This window comes from Glycine max, chromosome 15 (assembly GCF_000004515.6).
Source record: "Glycine max cultivar Williams 82 chromosome 15, Glycine_max_v4.0, whole genome shotgun sequence".
NCBI classification, from domain to species: Eukaryota; Viridiplantae; Streptophyta; class Magnoliopsida; order Fabales; family Fabaceae; genus Glycine; species Glycine max.
Genome location: NC_038251.2, coordinates 49620594 through 49644020, shown reverse-complemented (window position 1 = coordinate 49644020; position 23427 = coordinate 49620594). Strand labels below are relative to the sequence as shown.

The 23427-nt window shown below is 33.1% G+C and overlaps 1 protein-coding gene, 1 long non-coding RNA gene and 1 pseudogene across 2 annotated transcripts; 2 read left to right on the top strand and 1 right to left on the bottom strand.

The window, feature by feature from the left end:
• The first annotated feature begins 2365 nt into the window (after positions 1–2365).
• Positions 2366–2635, top strand: LOC112999626 (VQ motif-containing protein 1). The gene has a single exon (XM_026125956.1). The coding sequence runs from the start codon at positions 2366–2368 to the stop codon at positions 2633–2635; it is 270 nt and encodes an 89-aa protein (XP_025981741.1).
• Positions 2636–14372: 11737 nt separating this feature from the next.
• LOC106796054 (uncharacterized) lies at positions 14373–15455 on the top strand. The gene is made up of 3 exons (XR_001384936.3): positions 14373–14421; positions 14915–15065; positions 15411–15455. It is a non-coding gene; the product is annotated as an uncharacterized lncRNA (long non-coding RNA).
• A 3653-nt stretch (positions 15456–19108) lies between these two features.
• LOC102663204 (heat shock 70 kDa protein 4-like) lies at positions 19109–20137 on the bottom strand (annotated as a pseudogene).
• Positions 20138–23427: the final 3290 nt, after the last annotated feature.

The following is a 23427-nucleotide window of genomic DNA, read 5'->3' as shown; positions in this document are numbered from 1 at the left end:
TGACCTCGCATCGTAAAAGGAAATATTTTTAGTAGTTGTATTAGATCAAACATCTTTTCCAATACGGTGTGATTCGAAGAAGAACCAAGCATAAACTGGTGGACATGTAAATTCCTGTGTGAATCACACTAGAACGAGAATGATCCGAAAGCTCTGCAGGTATAACACTATACAGTTGATGATAACTTAAAGGAATTAATTGGCATTATCTATCAACCAAATATATCTACTTTTTGATAGGTCATCTTTTAAGAACTTCATAATTAAACAAGCTTAACTTAAAATAATTATGAAATGAATGACCTTTTAGAAAGTTTTTTCATAATTTTAATTATTCTTTATTCTTTACGTTACAATTGGAACTGTTTGATCGATCAACAACTTCTCACTTTGTAATATATTCTGTTAGACTTATAATTGACGCTTTCTCTTAATTTGTATTCTTTAAGCTTAACCAAATAAATGAAAAAAAGATTGAGAAGCACGTAATGTTCCCGGGCTAACGTTGCAACTCACTACACCACAAATAATTAAATTGTAAGTCAAAGTTGCCCAGTGCTAAGATATAAAAATAACGATATGGTTCAATAAATTTAATACATAAAAAATATGCCAAGTGATGAAGTCAAGGCTGGTACCCACAAGAAATAAATAAAGCTGAAATTTGTCTATATATTTTTTTTCGGTGGTAAGTGTAGATATGAACAAGTCTTTTTTGTATTGGGAATCGATCAATATGAACTATGAAGAGACTGTTTCTCTTCAACTATCCCCTTTTTAATTTCTTTTGTTCTGTTCTTAGTTAGAGGAGACGGAAACTTTGACATATGATATGTCTTTTGCTAATGTCTTATGCCACAAGTTTAATTATTCCAGTGCTTACACCCAACCCTGTTTTCATCTAGAAGCAAATTTTGATCGAGAACCTTAAATTTTCAACTATTGTTATATATATATATATACTTTTAATTTTATATAGTTTCCTTAAAGGGAACGTCATATTCGATTAACTAACAATATGACTGTCTGATTATTTAATTTATTCATCAACGTTCGTATTCGTAATATTTCAAATAATTCAAACTGTTATTTATAAAATAAGACAACGGAGTGCAATCAAGATTTTGACTCTATCGTTTCATCTGCACTAAATTAAATAAACATTTTAAATGCATTAATTTAAGAAAATGGTTAAAGCAACTCGATCTTCCGTTTAAGAGAGGAACGATTGATGGAATGGAACGCAAGTACACATCATGCATGCTTCATGTTTCAGTCCTACATTCATAATTGGACAGTCCCACAACTCTATTATATTTCATGAATTCATAATTAACAAATTAAATTATACTCTAGCTACCTATACGTAGAATTACAAATCTGAGTATCTTATACATAACTTCGTTGATTATATCAAAGATAAACACATCACACAGAATAATGCACAAAAAAGTCAGTGAAAATTCATTGCTGTTGACATTCAGAATTTCACTAAGATCTTAATAATAGATTCTGCCTACATATGGGTTTATTCCCGCATCAGCATGCATATATGAACCTTAAATTACAGTCTTTAATTAGCAACTATTACAACCCATTACCGACATGCATTCTCTTTTACTTTAAAAGCTTAATCAAACAACTACTAGTATTATTCACTTCAATAATTTCTATGAACTTTAAATTTTTTACTATTACCATCTTTAATTAACAACTATTACCACCCATTACCGACCTGCCCTTTTACTTTGAAAGCTTAATAATAATAATACTAATAATAAAAAGAAAAAAAACTACTCCTTACTTCAACACTTTCTACCACCCATAATTGACACGCAATTTCATTACGAAGGATTTAATCAACAATTACCACATGTGTTACATTTTTAAGCTTAATAATCCAAATCAACCAATTACCCATTGACTTTATCCATCCTCAGCATAGGACATCATTAAGGTACATGACCTTGAGTGTATCTAGCTAGCTTCCTTCCTCATTAGTTATCAATATCAAATTGCGTGAATTGACCATATCTCCTTCTTCAATTGCACACACCTTCCCCCTCATTTCGCGCAAGCAGCAACGGTCAACACATTTCATCTGCACAAAACGTTAACCTTTCTCAGCCGTCAAATCCAACCCACCTATATTATTATATATACATATAAATAATGCCATAGGCTAACCCATTAAACCACACAATACATATAAATTAACCCACTACACCCTTCTTAGAGCCACATAGCAACATCTTTTTCCTATTGCCAAATTAAGCCATTTTCTACCAAAATCAACTTCTCATATCCATTTGCTTAATCTTAAAATTTAAATTTTGATCTAACTCAATCCTACAAAATCGACTTCATGTCTACCAGTGGATGCACCAGGGCACCCGTGAAGGTTGTGATCATCAATACCCAATACGTCGAAACCGATGCCACGAGCTTCAAATCCGTGGTGCAGAAGCTTACAGGTAAAGATTCTGACATTTTAGATGCAAAGGTTCAGAGGAAGAGGCATGATCATAAAGGTGGGGTTGAGGGTAGGTCGTTTTTGATGAGAGACATGTCGTTTAAGGAGTTCGATAGGTTGCTCAGCGAGATGCCACCGTTAAACGACCTTTGGGCTGATTAAACGACCTTACAATCTACTGCCAGCGCGCGTGGATTTAGGTTTGTTTGTTGCATCTGATTAATTGATTTGATTCAATTTCAGTGTACACCACACACTTTTTATTATTTTGGTTACTGTTGGAGGGGGTGTATATACGCATATTGAGCTTGTGGTCCTGTATTCATTGCTTTAATAATTTGACTATTGATTCAGTATATAAACATTAATTGGTGTTCATTAATGGCTCTGTTATATATCCCCCTATCAATGCTTACAAAATTAATATGACTGGTTTAGGCTAAGGAACATTGTGTAAAAGATTGTTGATTAAAAAATTTATGTTTACCAAATTTTAATGACATGTTAAGAGAGAATCAAACAGCAAAGCAACTGGGCCAGAGTCTCCAGAAGATGAACTATTAATATATTATCAAGGTGAAGCGATTTTGAATTAATATTGAATATATTGGCGTTCACTAAGAACATTGAATTGGTTTCAACCCTTCAAAGTTATAATATTTATGTATTAAATAAATTAGATTAATAAATTTTTAAGATTTTATTTAGTTAACTGTTTGCCAAAACTAGCTTACAAGCTAATTGAATGTGATAACTAATAAGCCTCAGCAACTGAAAATTTGAAAGTTTAAATGTTAGATGATTGAATTGTAAGTGTTTGATAATATTAACTAATAAGTTAATTAATAAATATTAATAGTATAAAAAAACATATTTAATTATTTGATTATAATTACTATATATGTTCCAGTGTGCATAACTATTTACATATGGTGGCGGATCTGAGATGTGAGTCAGCGGCAGCAAATTATTTTAAAAAATATCTATTATCATACATTTGAAAATAAAAAATATATTTTTAGTCCATCTAAAAAATTTTAAATTAACTTTTAGTATTTTTCATTTTTATTTTATTTTTTGTCCCTCTTGAAATGCCCTCATGAAAGTGTTGTCTAAATAACTTTTGGTCCCTCTATAAAGTGTTATTTAAACCATTGAAAAACAAAAGTGGCACATTTCAAAATTAGACATATAAAAGACATAAAAATTTTAGAGACTAAAATCAAACTTAAATTTTTTTTATAAGAACAAAACACTTATTATATCCTATAAAATAGAATGAGATGTCTAACTGATTAAGTATAAAGGCAACAAAACATATCAAAGAAACTTATCAATAATAAACAAAAATTGAAGGGACATGCTAGGTGCACCCAGCAACATTGCTGGTGCACCCAGCAATTAGGTAAATGGGTAAAATTACTCTTGTGTTAAAAAAATAATTTCTTCTTCTGGAAGAATTTGTTCTACCGGAAGAACCCTTCTTCTGGAGAAGCTACCGGAAGAAGTTCTTCCGGTAAATTCTCCAGAAGAAGATTCTTCCGGATGAACAAATTGTTCTACCAGAAAAATCTTCTTTCAAAATTTCCGAAAGAAGGTTTTTCCGGTAACACAAATTGTTCTTCCGAAAGAAGGTTTTTCTGGTAGAACAAATTGTTTTACCGGAAGAACCTTCTTCCGAAAAGCTTCCGGAAGAAGGTTATTCCGAAAAGCAGAAAAAGAAATTATTTTTTTTAATGTAAGAGCAATTTTGCCCATTCATCTAATTGCTGGATGCACCAACAATGTTGCTGGGTGCACCTAGCATGTCCCAAGAAACAAAGCAAGATGCAACTTCATATGGGCCCATCAAAACCATCGTGGGCTTACAAAAGTCCAACTGGCCCTACACTTCTCTCACCCGATTACACCCCCAACAGTTGAGAATACATACACCCCTTTCTCTCAATACATCACATTCATGGTTAGATAAATGGATGAATGAGGATATTAAATTTATAAAAATTAATTTATTATTACTAATTGATTTTTATTTTTTGTTGTATATATCATTAATATTATAAGAGATATCAACAGAAAAAAAATAATTAATATTACATTAACAAATTAAAATGACAATTATTTTGAGATGATTTTTTTCTTGCATGAAAATTATTATGGGATGCAAAGAGTAATTTATATTACCTTCGGTCCTTTTTACTAATAAGTGTAATGTAAAAATGTACTGCACTTGTAGCTTATAAAAAGGATAAGAGGTAGTATTAAATCTGATGCACCTGCACTTATATAATACATCTCCTAAATAATTTTATAATAATAAGCATTATTTTTAAAATATAATACAATAAAATGTATCCCAAAAAAAAAACTGATGCATCTGGGGTTATGTAATTAGTGTGTGAGGTGCGAACTTAAAACTTGTTTCGTTTTGAATTTGCCTTGTGGCCTTCAAGAGAATCCTAAAACGTATTTTAGTGCTCCGGTAAATTTAGTGCTTATCCAAAGCTCAATTTCGACATAATCATTTGTTAATCTCGGCTTAATTAGGTTTGTGTGTTGTGCTGAAACTCGTTGAAAATTCTCATCTTCTCCGCTTTTACATTTGCACTGTGATATGGCGCTGGATTTTTCAACAGTTTTACTAATTATATGTGGTAAAGGTTTATTTCTCTTATCCTCTCATCAGATATGTTCTCTAGTTAATATGGATCCCAATGCAAAAACAAAAGAGCTAAGAATCAATATATGGATGCAGTAAAGATATAAGGAGTTGTGGGTTGATTCTTTTTCTTCTTCAAAATTAATCTTTCTCACCAAATCATTATTCCATTAAATATAATACACAATGAAATCTTCATAATACATTCATCTTTGCATCCCCACAACATAAATTCTATTATATAATGTGCAATAAAATTACGATTTTATTGTATATTTTTTTTGTCAGTCCAAACATTATAATAAAATCATAGTTTCATTGTAGTATTTTTAGACACTCCCCTTAAAATAAGAAATCATGATTTCGTTGGTATTTTTTTCATATCACAACGAAATCATGATTTTGTTGAGGTAGAAAAAAAATACAATGAAGTCAATGGATATTTCAACCGTTTTAAAAATAACAAGGTAATGTGCTTTTTAAAAAATTACAAAAAAAATCATTTGATGTTTTTTTATTGATTGAACATTGCACTTATTGATTCAATATTGTTTTTTTTTTCGAGACGTATTGATTGAGCACTGTTCTTTTATGATATGCATGACAATCGCATTAAATATAGATGGAATCTTAATTGTTTGTATCATTAGTGAGATCTCAGCCGTTGGTATGGCTTATGAGAGAACAATAGATCATCTAGTATAAATAGAAGTAGGACTTTGATGCAACTCAATACCTTTTGCTTCTTGATATTCACCATATTGCTTAAACATGGAGAATGTATCTGTTGTTGTTTATTGTGATGGTCATATATTTTCATCATCTGAAGGGGTATTTAAATGTCTAGTGTAAAGATCAGCATAATAAGTGAGACATATCACTTGATGCTTTAAGAAAAAAAATTATGGATGTTATCGAAGGTTGCAGAATTTTACTTGATCTATATTGCCACCAACATTTTTACGTAGGTGATTGTTTGTTGAATACAAGTGTATGGAGCTCAAACGTGACAACAATGTGGGGGGAAATGTTTTCATCTTTTCGAAATTTAATAACAAATGTCAAATTGAGTTGAATGCAACTTTTGGCCAATTTTCATATGAAATCCTTGTCTTGCTGCGCAAATCATCAAAATCAAGATCTACCAATGAGATCATTGCTTTGATGCGTAATAAATTTGTATTCATCTTTCTACTTTATAAATATCGTACACTGATTTTTTTACTTTTCTTTTTAAAAGAAAATTTTGTATTATCAATGCTTCTTTAATTGTTGATGTTTGTTTTATGAGTCAGTTGAATAAACCATTGTTGTTAAATTATTAGGCCCGTGTTGTTTAAACAATTAATGAATACACAAAAAATTAATTCAACCATAACATAAACTCTGGAAAAAAAAAATTTCAAAACAACATAAAAAACTTTATGTATTACATCAAACCATAAAAAAAGATAATAATAATAATAATAATAATAATAATAATAATAATAACAACACATGTCCAATACAATAATCAACCACCTCTGCCACCCTTCTTGCCATCCTTGCCAGCATTTTTCCTTATTCTATGTGTGTTTGAGCTACACTCAGTTGCTAAGCCCTCCTCCAACCGTTGCAAAGCTTGTTGTATGAGATGATGATGACTCGTGCTCTCTGGCACAACTCAAAGGCTCAACATGCTTTGCATAGCTTCTAATGTCATCCAGAATTGATCCTGCAATGGAAATTAGAATCAATAACTATTTTTTTAGTAACAATTTAGAAAAAAAAATCAACAAAGTCCAATTTGCATTATTTGGCAAGAATAGTCTTCACTTGGTACATAGTTTGCTAGTGGTTGCCTATGCTTTAGCTGTACTTTAATAGGAGGTAAACATACAAGACTAGGTAGTGATTGTCCCTCCTTCGGAAGAATGACACAGGGATAAGAAGCCTTGTAAAACCATGGAAGATAGTTGGAGGTGCAAACCTAAGGACTCCTAGGTGGCACAACATTTATAAGAATGCCTAATCACAAAGTTGATATGTAGGATGGGGAAGTGGTTGGTATGGAATTGTCTATACATGGCCAAATTGCCTTAACACCCTCTCCAAACAATAAGGCCTCACGTAAGTCCAACATCTGGTAAAGCCAAAGAAAAAGGTTTGTTGTGCCAAAGGCCTCATATCCTTATGGTCCTCATATGGACACCACAAGACAACATCAATTTGTAAGTCATCCAGTTTCTTCCTAACTGGAAGGGCACACCTAATACCTTTCAATGCCTTCCATCTGGTGGCTATCGGGTCCTCAACCACATAATCCTCTGGCTCTAAGTAGCCAACACTAGGCAAATGCGTAAACACCCATGACTGTAAAAAGTATTAATTACAGTAATAAAAAATAATTAAAATACTAAAATAATTTGCTTACCATGAGTAACATCATATAACCTTCACATTGCTTGGTGCTATACTGGCTTGCATAAGAGAGATGGTTGTAAAGGCATGCCAGTGTAGCTACTTCCCATGCGTACTAGTGGCAAGCATCCAGGTTGTTGAGCTACTAAAGGTAGGTGACATGAATGTGAGTCGATGACTTGTATATAAATATCATATTGTCGATCAAGTGCATGAGATAAGTCATGATAGCCCAAACATACGAGCCTAAATCAACATAGCGGTGAGATATGCCTACTAGCCATGTAAACCTTCACCGCCTCACTATCAAAGAGCAGAGGGACATGATAAATGGGCTTTCTTGTCACAGGTAAGTGCAACAGACAAGATCATCCACCGTGACGGTAATCTCATGGACACATCATCCACTATGCGGTAGGATACTGCACCGTAACAAGAGCTGATAACCCCAATCGGTCCATATAAGCTCTAACTTGCAGATGAGTAAGGGGCACTAGCACCTGGGCATCGCGGTTGACAAGCTTCAGCTCTAACCCCTCCAAATGAATCCAAAAAGAACCAACACAATGGGTCTTGTACAACCGAAGAAGGGACAAATTAACTGAACTTATTCCAAATGGAGGTCCAATGATCCTATCCGCAACTGACCCTGGCTTTGACTGTGGTTATGGCGCTGGCTATAGTTGTGGCTCATCATCAAGGCATGCACGCCGACATAGCCACTCTAAAATGTCTCTCGTCTACATCTTCCCCTTCATGGGAGGGGTCACGTCCAACAATATATGATGTTTGCTTCGTACGAGTCATCACAAGTCTGAAATAAAATTTAAAGCATTACATTAGTATTACTATAAATATAATAACAATTTTTTTTGAAAAAAACATCAAATGTATAATGGAATCACGATTTTCGTATGTGTTTGGATAAAGACCACAACAAAATTGTGTTGTCCAAAACTGAAAAGAGTAAAGAAATCACGATTTTGTTACTCATTATTTTTAAATATAAAAACCACGAAATGATAATTCCATTGAATATAAAATTCAAGAAAAATTACCAAGGGGCTAGGGGGCACACAGAAGGGGAGAAGAGAAGGGAAGGATTGAGTTAGGTTAGGAAGGGAAGGGAAAGATTGGGTTAGGGACGAGGAAAGGAGAAAGATAAGGGGAAGGGCGTGGGTTAGGGGTGTCACGAAGAGGAAGGAGAAACAAGTGTTAGGAAGAGGAAAAGGGAAGAGGGAGGGGTTGGGAATTTTTAAGTTGGGGACAAAATGGTAATTTGTAGGGGGAAGGGTCCAATAGCAATTTGTGCAGGGAGCAATAGTATCCCCTAAGATATATGGTATGAAACTCAATCACTTTTTGAAACCCAAATATCATAGCATCATACTTAAGAGACATGGGGTAAAAGGCTTTGAAGTTTATGCATGTTAGACCATAAGCAAGTGGATTTGTAAGTCAAAAGTAGCAATATGGGAAGCTATTAGGTGTATGCATAATATCTTTATTTTTTATTAGCTTAGTGGGGGGAAGGGGGGGGGGGGGGGAGGAATATCAGGATCATTGATATTTGTATGGGAAAGGGTTTCGTAGAGTGTGATGCACGTATGCATGGTATTATCTTTTGTAACCAATTTTAGCTAACTTGTACACTTCTTGTGTTTCAGTTAGCCTTTATATTAATGAACTAATTAATTTGCCTAAAAAAATGTTCTTTAGGTATTGTATTTGTAATATCTTGTGAAATTTACTAGTCAAATTAACTTTAATTTTAAAGTAAGTTCGCTTTTAATAAAGTATTTAATTTATTTATGAAAATATAATTAAATGTTTTTCATTTTCAATAAAAGTAAAATATATATAATAATAATAATCAATTACTAAAGAACAAGATAAATACTGAATAATGTCACCACACACCACATAATCATAAACACGAAACGTTCAAAAACTCTAACTCTCGAGTTCAGAAGCTAGCTTCTCAATTATCTTCCTTAGGACTTGAGACATTGATAGTAGGCCAAAGGCATGGACTTTTGACAAATGAAGTCACAAAATAAAACTATCCCTTGAAGTATTGTGAAGCCATGCATTAACATGCACATAACCAATAGACTCAACTCTACTACCAAGTTCACAAAGAAAAAGAACATAAAAAGATCAATAGGTTAGTGTTAACACCCAAATTTGGCTGTAAAATTCAGTTGTTGAGGATTTAATAGAATGGTTGCGGCTAAGGTGGAATTTTGTTAACTTTAATGTTAGGTGAATAAGGTGAAGGTTATTCAAACAAGAAGGTTAGCAGAACATGGACAAGATCAATATGACTATCTATAATATTAGTCAAATGGCAGAATTCAACTAATATCAATGTTAGCTGAATGAGAAGGAGGGCAATTCATTGGAATGTGTAGCTAGATAATCTTTAATATTTTCCAAACATGAAGGTTAGCTAAACATGGATAAGGTTAATACGACTACCTACAATGTTAGTTGAATTGGCAGAATTCGACTAATTTTAAGTTTAGTTGAATGAGTAGAAGATCAATTCAGTTACGTTCAATATTAGTTGAGTGGGAGATTGAGTTAGCTTTGTGTTAGTTGAACATAGATAAAGTCATTTTGGCTACTTACAATGTTGGTTGAAATGTTAGTCGAACAACAGACTGCAGCTAACTTTAAGTATAAGAAAATTAGTTGAATTAAATCATATTCAATTTAATAAAGATAAGATGATATTTTCCATGATATTTAGATATTCAAATGGCTTGTATCTGTTAAACTAATCAATGATAATGTTCCCTAAAAAATAAGTGGTTGCCATTTTCTTTAACGTTTGAAAAATTGATCAATTGGCTTGTGAAAAGAGGAAAACATGACTAGATTTTAGGAGCTATTATCAACGTTTACCAGAAGATAAATTTGCCCCATAATTAGTTAGCTGAACTGTTAGCCAAAATCAAATACTGCTTGTCGAATTTGACTGCCAGAATTAGTCAAATCAGTGTAAAACTAGCCGAATGACCCCCAAACCTAGCTATATAACTCCAAACCATATTTTAGAAAGTTATCAAGTAGAAAAATATGAACCAATAAGGAATGTGAGTTTGTAGTCTATAAATAGACCTCGTACTTCAAATTTGAGGGACACAAACAATCCCTTACAAGCCTATTTTACAGTATTTAATCTTTTTGCCTTTTATCTCTTTACATTACGACTTTCCTTTATTGTTTCCATTTATTGTGTGTGGATGTGAGGGTGTGCGCGTGTGTGCGTGTGCGTGCGTGCGTGTGTGTGTGAGTGTGTGCGTAGTAGAACTTGTAGAAGTTTACAATAGTGGGTGAAGGGCCTATATAGAGGCTAAGAATATTGATGTGTAACTTGCAAAAGTGAAAATATTGTCCTAGAGAGAAAAGAATACCTAGTGCAAATATGAAGATATGACAATACTTAGAGCAGGCTTAGAGAAGTAAGAATAGTGAGGTGAAAAACAACTTGGAGTGTTTAGGAAAAAATAATGTGAAAGCCTATGGAGACTTAAGGAGAAAAAAAAACCTTTTTGTAATTGGTGTTTTTCATAGTAAAAATTTTACAAGTGTAGGGACTGAATGTAACCCAAGGTATATGGATGAACTAGCATAAATTTTGTTTGTTATATCCTTTATCTTTAAGCTTCTCATATTTGTGTGCATGTTGCATATTTATTTTGATTCAAACAAGCTCAACTTAGTACATGCATTAATTAAAAGGTTTTTCGAACAATTTTACAACTTAAGAAGCGATGACAAAGTTTTAAGAAAAATATATCAAAAAAACATATTAGAGTTTGTATAAAAAGTATAATCTAAAAATTCAAAAAGCAGCTTCTTGCTAAACTTGTGCTATGATTCATTGTATTTACTTTGTCCAAACATAAGAAAGAATTTCCTTGCTCTTAAGAAACTTATGATGTATCCAAGCCAAAGCTTGAAGGAAAAATATTAGAAGTTGTTTTGTTTGAGCAGAAACCAAGCCATAATCAATCAAGTGTATTCAACTTCTTTTCTAGTGAGCTTTTGGACTACCCCTTTTTCTTCTAATGTGCAGACAATTCTCTTCAATGCTTCTTTTTTTCTCTTTTTTTGTACTAATGTCTTAAAAGGTTGACTTCATTTTGCAAAAGCAATATGTATTATGAATCAAAATATTATGCTTTATCAATAAATTAGAGTGTAGTGACTTGTGTCGTGCATGGATAAACATATAATAATGTGTACAATAGTTTTCATAATAAATTACTTTAATTACATAAATAAAAATTTCTTGCAAATTCAATAATTACACTTAATAAAAAAAATATCAGGTGGTAAAATAGTCCATTATAGCTGCTTGGACTAGTTTTTTTTAGTTGTTTTAGTCCTGCGAGTATCAAGAGTATGAGATGACTCTTTGAAAAGCTCCTAGGCCTTTTCTTTGTCCCGTTTGATCTTTTTCTTCTCAACCTGAAGGGAAATTTAGGTGATATAATAATACTAGATGGTTCATTCAAAGAAAATGGAAAGAAAAAGGATTAAGAAATGTTCAAAGACCTCAGAGGAATCACATTGATGTTTATGAGCCAATTTTGAAACTCAAGTCTGGAACACTATCAAATGACAAGTCCGTCGCTAGGGCCCCCCAAATAATCTTGGAACTAATCGAGGTTTAGGTGATTCTGGAAAAACATCCACATCTACTAGATCAGACCTTGTTGAACCTAAAGGAGGATCTGTAGAAAAAAGATTGAGTCAAATAAGAAGAAGGGGAGGTGGAAATTAAGGAATCAAAGGAAGATGAAAGAAACCTTCTTAAAAGGTTGAACCAAATGATGTTGATTTCTTTTGACGATGCTTGGCAAGGGTAGAAGATGATGGTTCATCTTCATTAGATAGGTCATCAATCAGCCTAGTGAGAAAATCAGATGTTTATCTAAGGAATAAAGTAGCTGATATAACTTCCTACCATTTTGTAAATAAATCTACATTGTTGGGGCTGAAAGTGAAATGCCTGAATACAAAAGAGTGCAATTTGTCTTCAATATCACTACTACAAAAGCTTGTATTTACGACGCGACATTTACGACGGTTCTCGAGAACCGATTTAAAATATTACGCGGTGGCAATTTTGTAAATAAGGGAACTAAAATTTGTTTTTACGTCGTACATTCTAAGGCGGTTATAAATAACCGTCTTAGAATGGGTACTGGTGGCAATGTTGTAATTACCATAAATTAAGACAACGCCGGTTTTTATCCTACGAGCGTCTTTGTATAGCATATAACCTAAGGCGCTTGTACTACTCCCGGCCCTCACCCATTCTCTGAGCCATTGTGTTGTTCTTCAGCCATTTTCTCCCCACCTCACGCACATTTTGTCCCTCAACCACACGCACATCGTCTAAGTTCTTCAAACGGTACTGGTGTTCGTTGTTATTAGATTAGAAGCCATCGAAAGGTTTTCCACGCTTCCAACCTTGGCTCGTGAAACAGGTAATTTCGAGAACCCTAGCTCAGTCTATTTCCCGTTTAATAATCAGCAAGTATTTTTGTAAACAACAATAATAACAGTGTTGAGCCTTATAGTAATTGAGTGGTGTTTTGCCCTAAACTAAACCTCAAGCATTGGCAGGCAAAGGAAATGGAGCAGAGGTTAGCAAACACAAGGAGAATGCCTCTTAACGATAAGAAATTCATAGAAATTGCTCTCCTTTCTGACCTCTGAGTCGACGGTCGTCGCCCCTCCGACTACTGCAAGCTCACTGTCAAACTGGCCAAGCAAGACAGCTCCGTGGAGGTTCATTTGGGCCAAACCCACGTTATGACCTTCGTCACCGCCCAACTCAGTAGTGTTTATCTCTTAATCCTCAAGTCCTTTTGTGAAATATAGATGACATGTTGTTGCTTCTTGGACTTGGGATGCACAAGAAGAAACATGTGAGATTTGTAGGATGGCCTTTGATGGATGTTGTCCTGACTGTAAACTTCCTGGAGACGACTGCCCGCTGAGTAAGCTACTGATAATTTTACATGGCGATAGCCATTGTTCTTTTACTTGAATCCATTTGTCTTGGTTAAGTTTCTTGATTGATCATTGTGTTTTGGGAATTTGCCAGTAAAGTAGTAGTAAAGTCAACAACACATTGAGTAAATGTTTGTGATTTTATTTGTTCTCGTATTTGAAATGAATTTGTGTGGATAGTGGTCCTATTGTGTGGATAGTGGCTCTCCACATGTAGGACATTGAATCACCCTGTCCTCTCTCTCTCTAAATTTTCTAATTATCTCTAAATTTTATCACTTGTAGTTCCACATTTATAATGATAATATGTAAGTTCAAAGTCTTTACCAAAAAATATATAAGTTCCAAGTTCTATAGTTCCCCTGCTTTGAATGTGTTGTACTGCTGCAAAGATACTGTCGTTGCTGTCATATATGGTGACTTGTTCTAAACCTTTAACAGGTCATTGCTGATAACTTAGTTGCACTTTGCTTTCTATTTTCACTTGACTGCAGTTGAACAAATCTATACTCACATCACAGGCGAGTAGCATATTTAATTTTGATTTTGAAATATGATTTCTTTTGATCATTTTACTATGAACCCTCAATGAATTTTTTTGGGAATTGGAATTTGAAACTTGAAAGTTGGTGTAGACATCCAATGCTTATATATTCCCATAGTACCTTGGAGACTTAAAAGTTACAGTTGCTCTTGTTATAAATTTCTTGAAACCAAAATCTGACAAGGCTTGGATTCACTAAGCTGCTTATTTTGTAAACTCACATAATTGAGACCATGTTTTCATATGCTTGGACTCAACAAAATTGAACGGGTACTTCCAGTTGGAACTTCCTTGACTGTTGTTGGTGAGGTAATGTAATTAATTTCAAGAATATGCCCAGTTACTTTCTCAATAGTGCTGTCTTCTACTGAATTTCATTATAATTAGCAGTGTTGCAGAGTATATATAGGTAATGTTACAAGATATAACAAGAGTAATTTTAGATTATTGGAAAAGCTTCTTGTAGATTTGATTATATGGTACATTTGAAGTGAGATGAACTCTACATTACAAATTATCTAACTCTGATCATAGTCATTGTATGTAGTTGTTTTTAGGCAAGGCTGTCGTATCTTGTCAAATTCATGTTATATTATAAAAAAGTGATTCTTAGATACTTGTATTAGTATGACCATACCAGATTTTGATGCTCTACCACATGTCTATTCTGTCAAGACCTTGTGTGGAATAAATTTTCCTTAATTAAACTAATCTAGTTTAATTCATAGTTACGTATTTGGTTATTTATTTTTGGCATTTTGCTCCTGTAACTTAGTTTTTCTTTTTTCTCTTTGTTTTCCAGCTCAGATGAACATTCATGGAAGAAATCCAGAGATTTGCTTGAGAAGGTTGGTAGACAAGGAGATCTAACTGGTTATAGAGTTTCTTGTCTCCTTATTGGCGCAAAGGATGATTTAACTCCATATCCAAGGGCAGTACAAGATTCAGTTAAGGTATTGCATATCAACTCAGTGTCATGACATCATTTATTGTCTGCTAACTAGTTTTTGTCCATAGATCAAAGTCTCTGTCAAGTTAAAAGTTTTTGATGCTCACAGTTACTATGATTTTGATTTTTGGCTTATCCAAAAAAAAGTTAAAAGGTTTGGTCATTTTACGCGTAATAAATAGGTTTGAAGATGCTTTTTCAAGTTTTGTAATTAGTTTTATAATCTAAACTTTTGTTATTTAATTATATTGTGCTTGTGATGTTTTTTTTTAATTCTTATTTTGTAGTTTTTATTAGTATTTTTTTATCATTATAGTTAGATTTTCAATATATTTTTTTGGTTGTTTAGGTAAAATAAGCATGATTCAATGCCACAATATTGAATTTTGTACACTCAATGGGGTGCTTGGGTGAGCATTCTTTTTTTTTTTTTTTTTTTATCTTGGCTCTGAAAGGTTTGTTGTGGCGGGGGTTGGGGCATGTCTGAAGCGTTATACTGATCCATCATTCTTTATAGTGGAGTCTGCAAAAAAAAAATTTATGGCACATGAAGCAATTTTATAGCCCTTAAAATTGAATACCTGCAATTTTGAATGTATAATATGTATTTATTTTTGTATCCAGCAAAAGAAAGGAACACGACTGTGGAATGGGGAAACCCCTCAAGTTGTACCGTCACATGCAAAGTAAGCTCCACTAATTTTATCGTGGTGCATTAATTATTCTTCTGGTTTTAGAAATGCAAAAAGGTCTTTAAATGGTTAATTGGAAAAATGAGAATGCTTTTTACAGGAAATTCTAGTGCTTGGGAAGCCAACAAATTTTACCAGTGATAGTGTGGGGTAAATCACTAATCTTTAATTAGATTTTGATCACTTTCTTTGTATGTCTTGGTTTTTTAAATGTTTTTTACGAATTTCTGTTGTATGCATAGTGTGGGAAAAGTAGAAAATATTTTTTTAATTATGATGATGGTATATGGGATTGATTTCGTAAATATAACTTCCAGCACACTTTTAGTTTTTGCATAATCATGTAAATATTATGCGTAATTTTCATAAATAATAATAAAATTAAAATATCACCTTATTTTTATTTTATTTTTTACAAAAATATTTTAACCCATGAAATAAAATATTAAAAATAATATCATTTTATAATTCTTCATGTGACAAAAAAAAAACTGAATCCTTAATTAAATTTATCTTCTCCTGTAGAACCCGCAATATAAATATAGCAGTCAGGCACATATGATGGAACTCGAATGCTGGTGAAAGCATAAGAAATTATGTAGGAGTTTGTCGGATAACTTCTATCTTAAAGGTCCTCAACCTCAAACAAGTATCTAATTTGCCTACTATAAAGCACATATATTTTATTATTTTGGTATTGGTAAAAGATTCATCGTGTCCTTAAAATAAAACTTTTGAATTCAAATGAGATCTAATTAGTAATTACCTTTTATATATATATATATATATATATAGACCAATTAACAATCTGCCACTTTTAACCATGATCATTATTTATATATATACGTACAATAGTTTTGGGCACTGGCGATGGGAATAAAGTAGTTATGTATGAACAAACATTAATTTGTTTAAACAACCTAAACTATAGAGCTATGATTAATGTCAATGAAGTTATTACTTAAAAATGTTAATACAAAATTGAGGCAGACTTCATTCTTTTTTTTTTAATAAGAAGGAAGGGGCCATTAGGATTTTGAACTCAGAATTTTGTTCAAGATGCTCTTTCCACTTAGGCCGACCCTAGTGAATTTCAAAACTTATAGCTCATTTCTATATACTGTCTATTATAATAGACATTCTTGTTTTACCACACAATATTTAATTTTAATTCTCTTATTCCATGAACAAACACACTATAATTAATAGATGACTTTTGCTTTGGAGCTTTCATTAATGGTCTTATTTTATTTTAATAAATTGACCCTTTCGTCTGATATTCAAGTGGAAGTGGTGCTCTTGGTGCAGGGCTCAATAAATTCAGCACTGTTGCTGCCATTGAAGAACCAATTAAACCACCAGTTAAAGTAGAACACACCCAACTCTTATTTGATGGAAAATTTGTTGATGCTGCTACTAGTTAGTCCTTTTTTTTTCCTCCCTTCATACTTTTAATTGCTTATAAGTTCAAGAATTCTCAATTTTATAGTAATGTAAATTTAGGGAAAAAATTTAGACTCTCATTAATTATGTTAATTTTTGTATTATGTAATTAAATGATTTTATAATTGTTGAAAATGATGAATAATACTTTTGCTTCAAATTAATGTTTAGTTTAGTGTATTAGATATTCTAACAAATTACAAAAAATAAAACAGCACAAAAAAATTACAAAAAATAAAGCAGCAACAAATTTTTTTTTTAAAAAATAGACTTACTATGACGGTTATGAGCATAACCGTCTTAGAAAGTTCTATATATTAAGACCGTTTTTGCAAACACCGTCTTAATATGTCATTCATCAATATGCAAATCTAAGACAATTATACTGATAATCGTCTTAGAAAGTTTTACATACTAAGACGGTTGATTCAATAACCGTTTTAATATCATTTCTCTAAATGGAAATTTAAGACGGTTATGCCAGCAACCATTTTAGAAAGTTCTATATACTAAGACGGTTATTTCGGCAACTGTCTTAATAAATTCTATATTCTAAGACGGTTACAAAACCGTCGTTATAAATATGATGTAATATTACAACGTTGCGTTTTACGGCGGTTCCAAACCGTCTTGAAATGTCTTGTAGAACCGACTTAGAATACCGTTTTTGTAGTAGTGTATCCTCCATAACTACATAAATTTGATTCGGTTAACAAGAAGTGTGCACTAAAAGATGGATAGAACAGTGAAGGATTTTGGGGATGGATTGAACCAAACCAAATTGCCTCGCAAAATAGTTAAGGTAATAGTCTTCAACGGCTAGCTTGTTGTTCCTTGATGTGGGCTTTATGCCAAATTTGTTTCCCTGAGCATAGTTGTGTCTATGGTGTCCAATGTGGACCTGTCAGTCGACGATTAAGAGGAATGTTGAATGTGCATAAGGAACTTACTCATAACAAGCACCATCTGGTTTGGTCATCAATAAACCACATTCGAGTAAAGGGCGTCTAAAAAGTACATTCATGCTCAAAGAACCCGAAACCAAATTGGACTAGAAATAGTGTTGTATTTAGTGTGGCCTTCTTCAAGGTTCTTTAGGAGATGGCATATGCCCTCATATATTGTGGAAAGGAGTAGGGGACCCAATGCCAAGTCATGTTCAAATGTAATAGCTAACACGAAATTTCAATATTTACTTACCACACTTACTGAACTTGTACGAAACATGGTGCTCACTTGATGAAACAACACCAATCTTTACGCAGAGTCATCTTTGGAAAACTTGATGATACCAAGGGTAGTGGAAGGAACGCAACGGGTCCCAAAAGTGACGGAAGTTCCTCACCATGAAATGTTAAGTTTGTAATAACTGCCACATCAAGAAGGGTGGGGCTTGTAACTTGTTATTGTAACAACTTCAATATGTTATTATCTATAACTTGTTATCAATTACTGGAAATGGAAGGATCAATCAATCCTTCATGCCATCCTTTCATTTGTTGATCCTAGCGTCAACACTATGCTAGGAAATGTCAAAAACTCCAAGCAAGGGGACATCCTCCACAAGATATTTGCCAATAACAAAACACGACCCGTATCATATTTGAAGGAATACTTCTCTTGAGTCACTAAGGACTCGAAATCCATCACTAAGTATCTTCATGGCATTATGTCATTATCGAATGAACTATCAATCATCAGTTCTCTTCTGGGTAATGACAATTTGGTCATTCACACCTTGAATGGTGTTGGTGTCAAATACCAAAAAGTATTTGCTGCTTTAGGCACAAGTGAAAACCCGATCAGCTTTAAGGAACTTCATGTCTTCCTATCTGATTTTGAGAGCTACTTAAAAATGGATGATTCATGGCAAGATGTCTATACCATTGTCGCTACTCATACAACTCAGAAATCAAAATAGTCGTACCACAAAAAGAACTTCCAAACCACAATGGCAGATCCACATCTTCAAATTCATCAAAGGAAGTGATATGCCAATTTTGCGACAAAATTGGGCATGCTGCCAATATCTGCTACAAAGTAGTTCACCGTATCCTTTTTGGGCATTCCGCACTACTGCATATCCTTTTTGCCTTCTCTCATGCACTTCTTGTACAAAGTAGTTCACCATTCTGTTGTCAAAGTCCTCTCCCCAAGGTGAGTCTTTCCTGGAGTAGTCTTAACTTGAAACTCCTTAACCTTAATGGAGAATTGTGAGGAGAGACACGTCAAATTAAATGTACCACCACGAAGGTCAAATATGAAAATATTTCCCTCTCTAACGCAAATAGTGCACTTGTGAAGGCCATATGCAATAGCTGCAGTAGTGGGTTCGTTTATTATGCCCATAACATTGAGGGCAACAATGACACCAACATCTTTGGTGGCTTTGCGCTGAGAATCATTGAAATAAGCAGGCATAGTAACAACATTTTTTACAGGTGCTTCCAAATAATCCTCTACAATTTCTCGCATCTTTGTCAGGACCATAGATGATACTTCCTCAGCTGAAAGCTATTTCTTTTGAGCGTTGTACTCAACAATGATCATGGGTTTGTCATTGACACCAACAATGACCTAGAATGGCAACAACATTTTATCTTTTTTAATAATGGGATCACTATATTTTCTACCAATCAACCTCTTAGCATCTTCAAAAGAGTTATAATTCTGATAGTTAGTTTGTCATTATGCTGAAAATATAGAGAGATCATAATTAACTTTTATATTAGGCAAAATTACACTTTTGGTCCCCCACTTTAGCTCTAATTTTGCATTTGGTCCCCCGGTAATTTAATTCACAAATGTGGTCTCCCTGTTTTATAAAATCTTGCAATGTTGGTTCCGGACGCTTCAATTGGACATTGACTTTTAAGCAGTGACGTTGACTCCCACATGTCAACGTCTGATAGGCACACCTTGAAATAACTTTTTTACCCATCTGTGGTAAAAAAAAATTTTACGCTGAATAAATTGTTATTAACAGCACCACCAAATATCTGAACCTGTTCTTCTTCTTCCTCCACACTCCCACCCGCCACCTGCCCCTATCCTCCGGTGAGGTATATGCTGAGACTCGTTGCCCCCGACGGAGCCGGCGGAGGAAGGAACGATCCCGTCAGGGAGAGTATCTCAAACCTGCCGTGAAGCGTCACCACCGCGCCCGCCGACACCGGTTGTCGCAGGCTAACATTCGTGACCATTTTGCTGCTGTTGAGGATACAGGACCCACGCTGGCGACACTTTCGAAGACATCGCAGCTGCTGTCGACTTCGAGGATGTGGGTGCAGAGGGTGTTGGTGCTCTCCCGCATAATGATGATCGACGGCTTGGGCTTGTTCTTGGAGCCTGCGGGCGCCGCCCCACCACGTCGCTCTGTTGGGGCCCATCTTGGGGTTTGGTGTCTTCCTCGGATTCTTGTTGTTGTTGTTGGTTGAAGTCTGGTCTATGGAGACTTTGGACGAAGTGTGAAGCCGTGCCTAAATCCAAACCAGCCATAGACACATCAAATTTCTATTCAAAGAAGAAAGAAAAACACGAATATAGTGGCTAGCTAGGAAAGGATTTTAGGGTTTTTTAGTGTAAAAGAAATTGGTTTTAGGGTTTTTTAGCATAAAATTTTTTCACCACAGATGGGTAAAAAAACTGTTTCAAGGTGTGATTCTCAGACGTTGACATGTGACAGTCAACGTCACTGCTTAACGATCAACGTCCAATTGAGACGTACGGGGCCAACATTGGAGGATTTTATAAAATAGGGGACCAAATTTGTGAATTAAATTACCGGGGGAACAAATACGAAATTAGAGATAAAGTGTGGGACCAAAAGTGCAATTTTACCTTTATATTAAAAGGAAGGCACAAATAGAATGTAGAAAATCCTATGAGGAAGCAAGATTTCACAACTCTAAAAATTATTACCATATATGCTCAAGTCTCAATGCAAATATGCAGCACTATCAGATTAAGGAGGAAGGGTACTAAACCCACTTTTAATGTAAATAGATAAAAACTTCAGTGTAGATATGCAATATTATCAAAATCTCTTTTGAGCCAAATATTAGTGGGTGGGGTAGGGGGCAGATAATTTGTTTTACATGTACATACTAAGTGATTTCAATATGTTTAGGGAGGGCCACTGTCCCTGTGGAACTGTGTAGCTCTATCCTGAATGTAATAGTGGCATTGAAGATCTATTAAATACCAACCAAAAAGCAATTGTTTTGCAAATTAAAAATTATAGGAGCATTTGCATTGTCCATTAGTTCATGGAAACTATCCAAGAAAGTAAGGCCAACACAATTTAGCTTAATGAAAGAGGGTGAGCATTAAACATGTATACACATGTTAAGAATTAATAACCTCTCTTAAGACAAGTACAAATACTCAGTAAATATGTTATCTTATATATAGACCGAAGATACACATCTCAACATATTATGATTTTGCGTTTTTCCATGTAGATGATATAGTAAGTAAAAATTTGTTAAAACAATAAATAAATAAAATATAAATTATTAGTTTTCCCATTTTTGTCAAACATCTTATTGTCTCCCCTTGACATTTTGCATCTTCCACTCAAATCCTAAAATTCACTTTCCCCCACAAGTCGTTCGTTTTGCATCTTTCCTTGAAACCTTAAAACATAGGTGTGGTTTTGTTTCGCTATCCCTTTCAAATCGCATACCTTATGCTACAATAAATGTAATAAATCATCAAGGTCGAGGCAGCCAAATTCAACAAGGAGGGAAAGTAATATGTAGTCAAATATTAAACATAGAAATTAAGAGACAATTTATTAAAATGATTTTTCTCTTAATTTTTATATTTAATACATATGAACTTTCCTATTTTAAATTTTTTTTGTAAACTCATTCTTTTAAAAATGAAAAATAATTTTATTTTAATTACATTTTATTTAAATTTAATAAACATATCAAAATTAATATATTATAAGAAAAATTAATGCCTAATAACATTAAATAACTTCATATTAAATATAATATCCAGTGGAATTATTATGAATAAAAACTAAGATAAATATTATATTAAGTATATGTACATATAAAGTATATTATTGTATATTTAAATTTTATATTTTAAAAATGTTTTATCAAATAGTTCTGTTAAACATTAAAAAAATAATAAAATTTCACGTATTAAAACATATGTAATATTTTTAAATTTTAAAAATATTTTATTTGATATATTATAGGTTAAATTGACCGTCTGACAAAAACAACCAAAAGAAAAAAAATGGTAAAGTAGGAAGAAAAATATGAGTGAGAGGAACCAAAACTCATGAGTAAGAGAAGCTATAATAAAGGGATTTAAAAAAAAATTAAAGAAAAAAATCTCTGTTTTTTTGTATTTAATGGCTATATATGTCTTAACTCTTAATTATATGCCTCAACTCCTTTCTTAACTTATTATATAATATATTATTCTGGAACTATCTTCAAACTTTTTTCATATTTTGATATTTTTTATTATTTTGGAAACAAAATGTGTTAATTGTGTCTTGACAGATTCATCACTCAAAAAGAAAAGAGTTGGAGTCAATCAGTTGGAAAAAAAATTCAAAAACATTATATTTTTTAACATCGTCAAGAACAACCAATGGTCCCGATTTAATTTGATTAGAGTACATAGTATTGTATTCTCTAATTAAAATTGGCATTTCATCTTGACAATACATAATTAGTTTTAATTTCTGATTTAAAATAATTGGTTAGCAAGGTGAAGTGTTAATTAATTTTAAAAATATAAAAAATACACAAACAATTATATTTGCCATTTTTTTGTCAGCGGAAGGGGCAAAACACCCCCAAACACAAAACTATATTATTAAAATACATGAGTGAAAGCAATAAGTTATACATCTTGATACATTTTTCCTTTTAATAATCATAATTTACTATATGCCCCAAATGTTGTCAAAAACTTAAAATGTACTATCGGCAACTATATCTATATAAATTCTAGCAAGTCATGGACTGTGTAAAGGATGATAGTTTTAACTTCGGGACAAAATCTAGCAAGTATTTTGAAATTTTATGATAGATTTCTGGAATAATGTAACCAATTTATTCTTTTGTTTTATTTTTTTACATTCCACACATCCATCAAAAGGTGAGTGGTTGTCATAAACAATAGTTTAACATTTGTAATGACAAATGCATTTCAGGTTAGAAATGCATATTCCCTTTCCACGATAAAAGAATTCGCAAT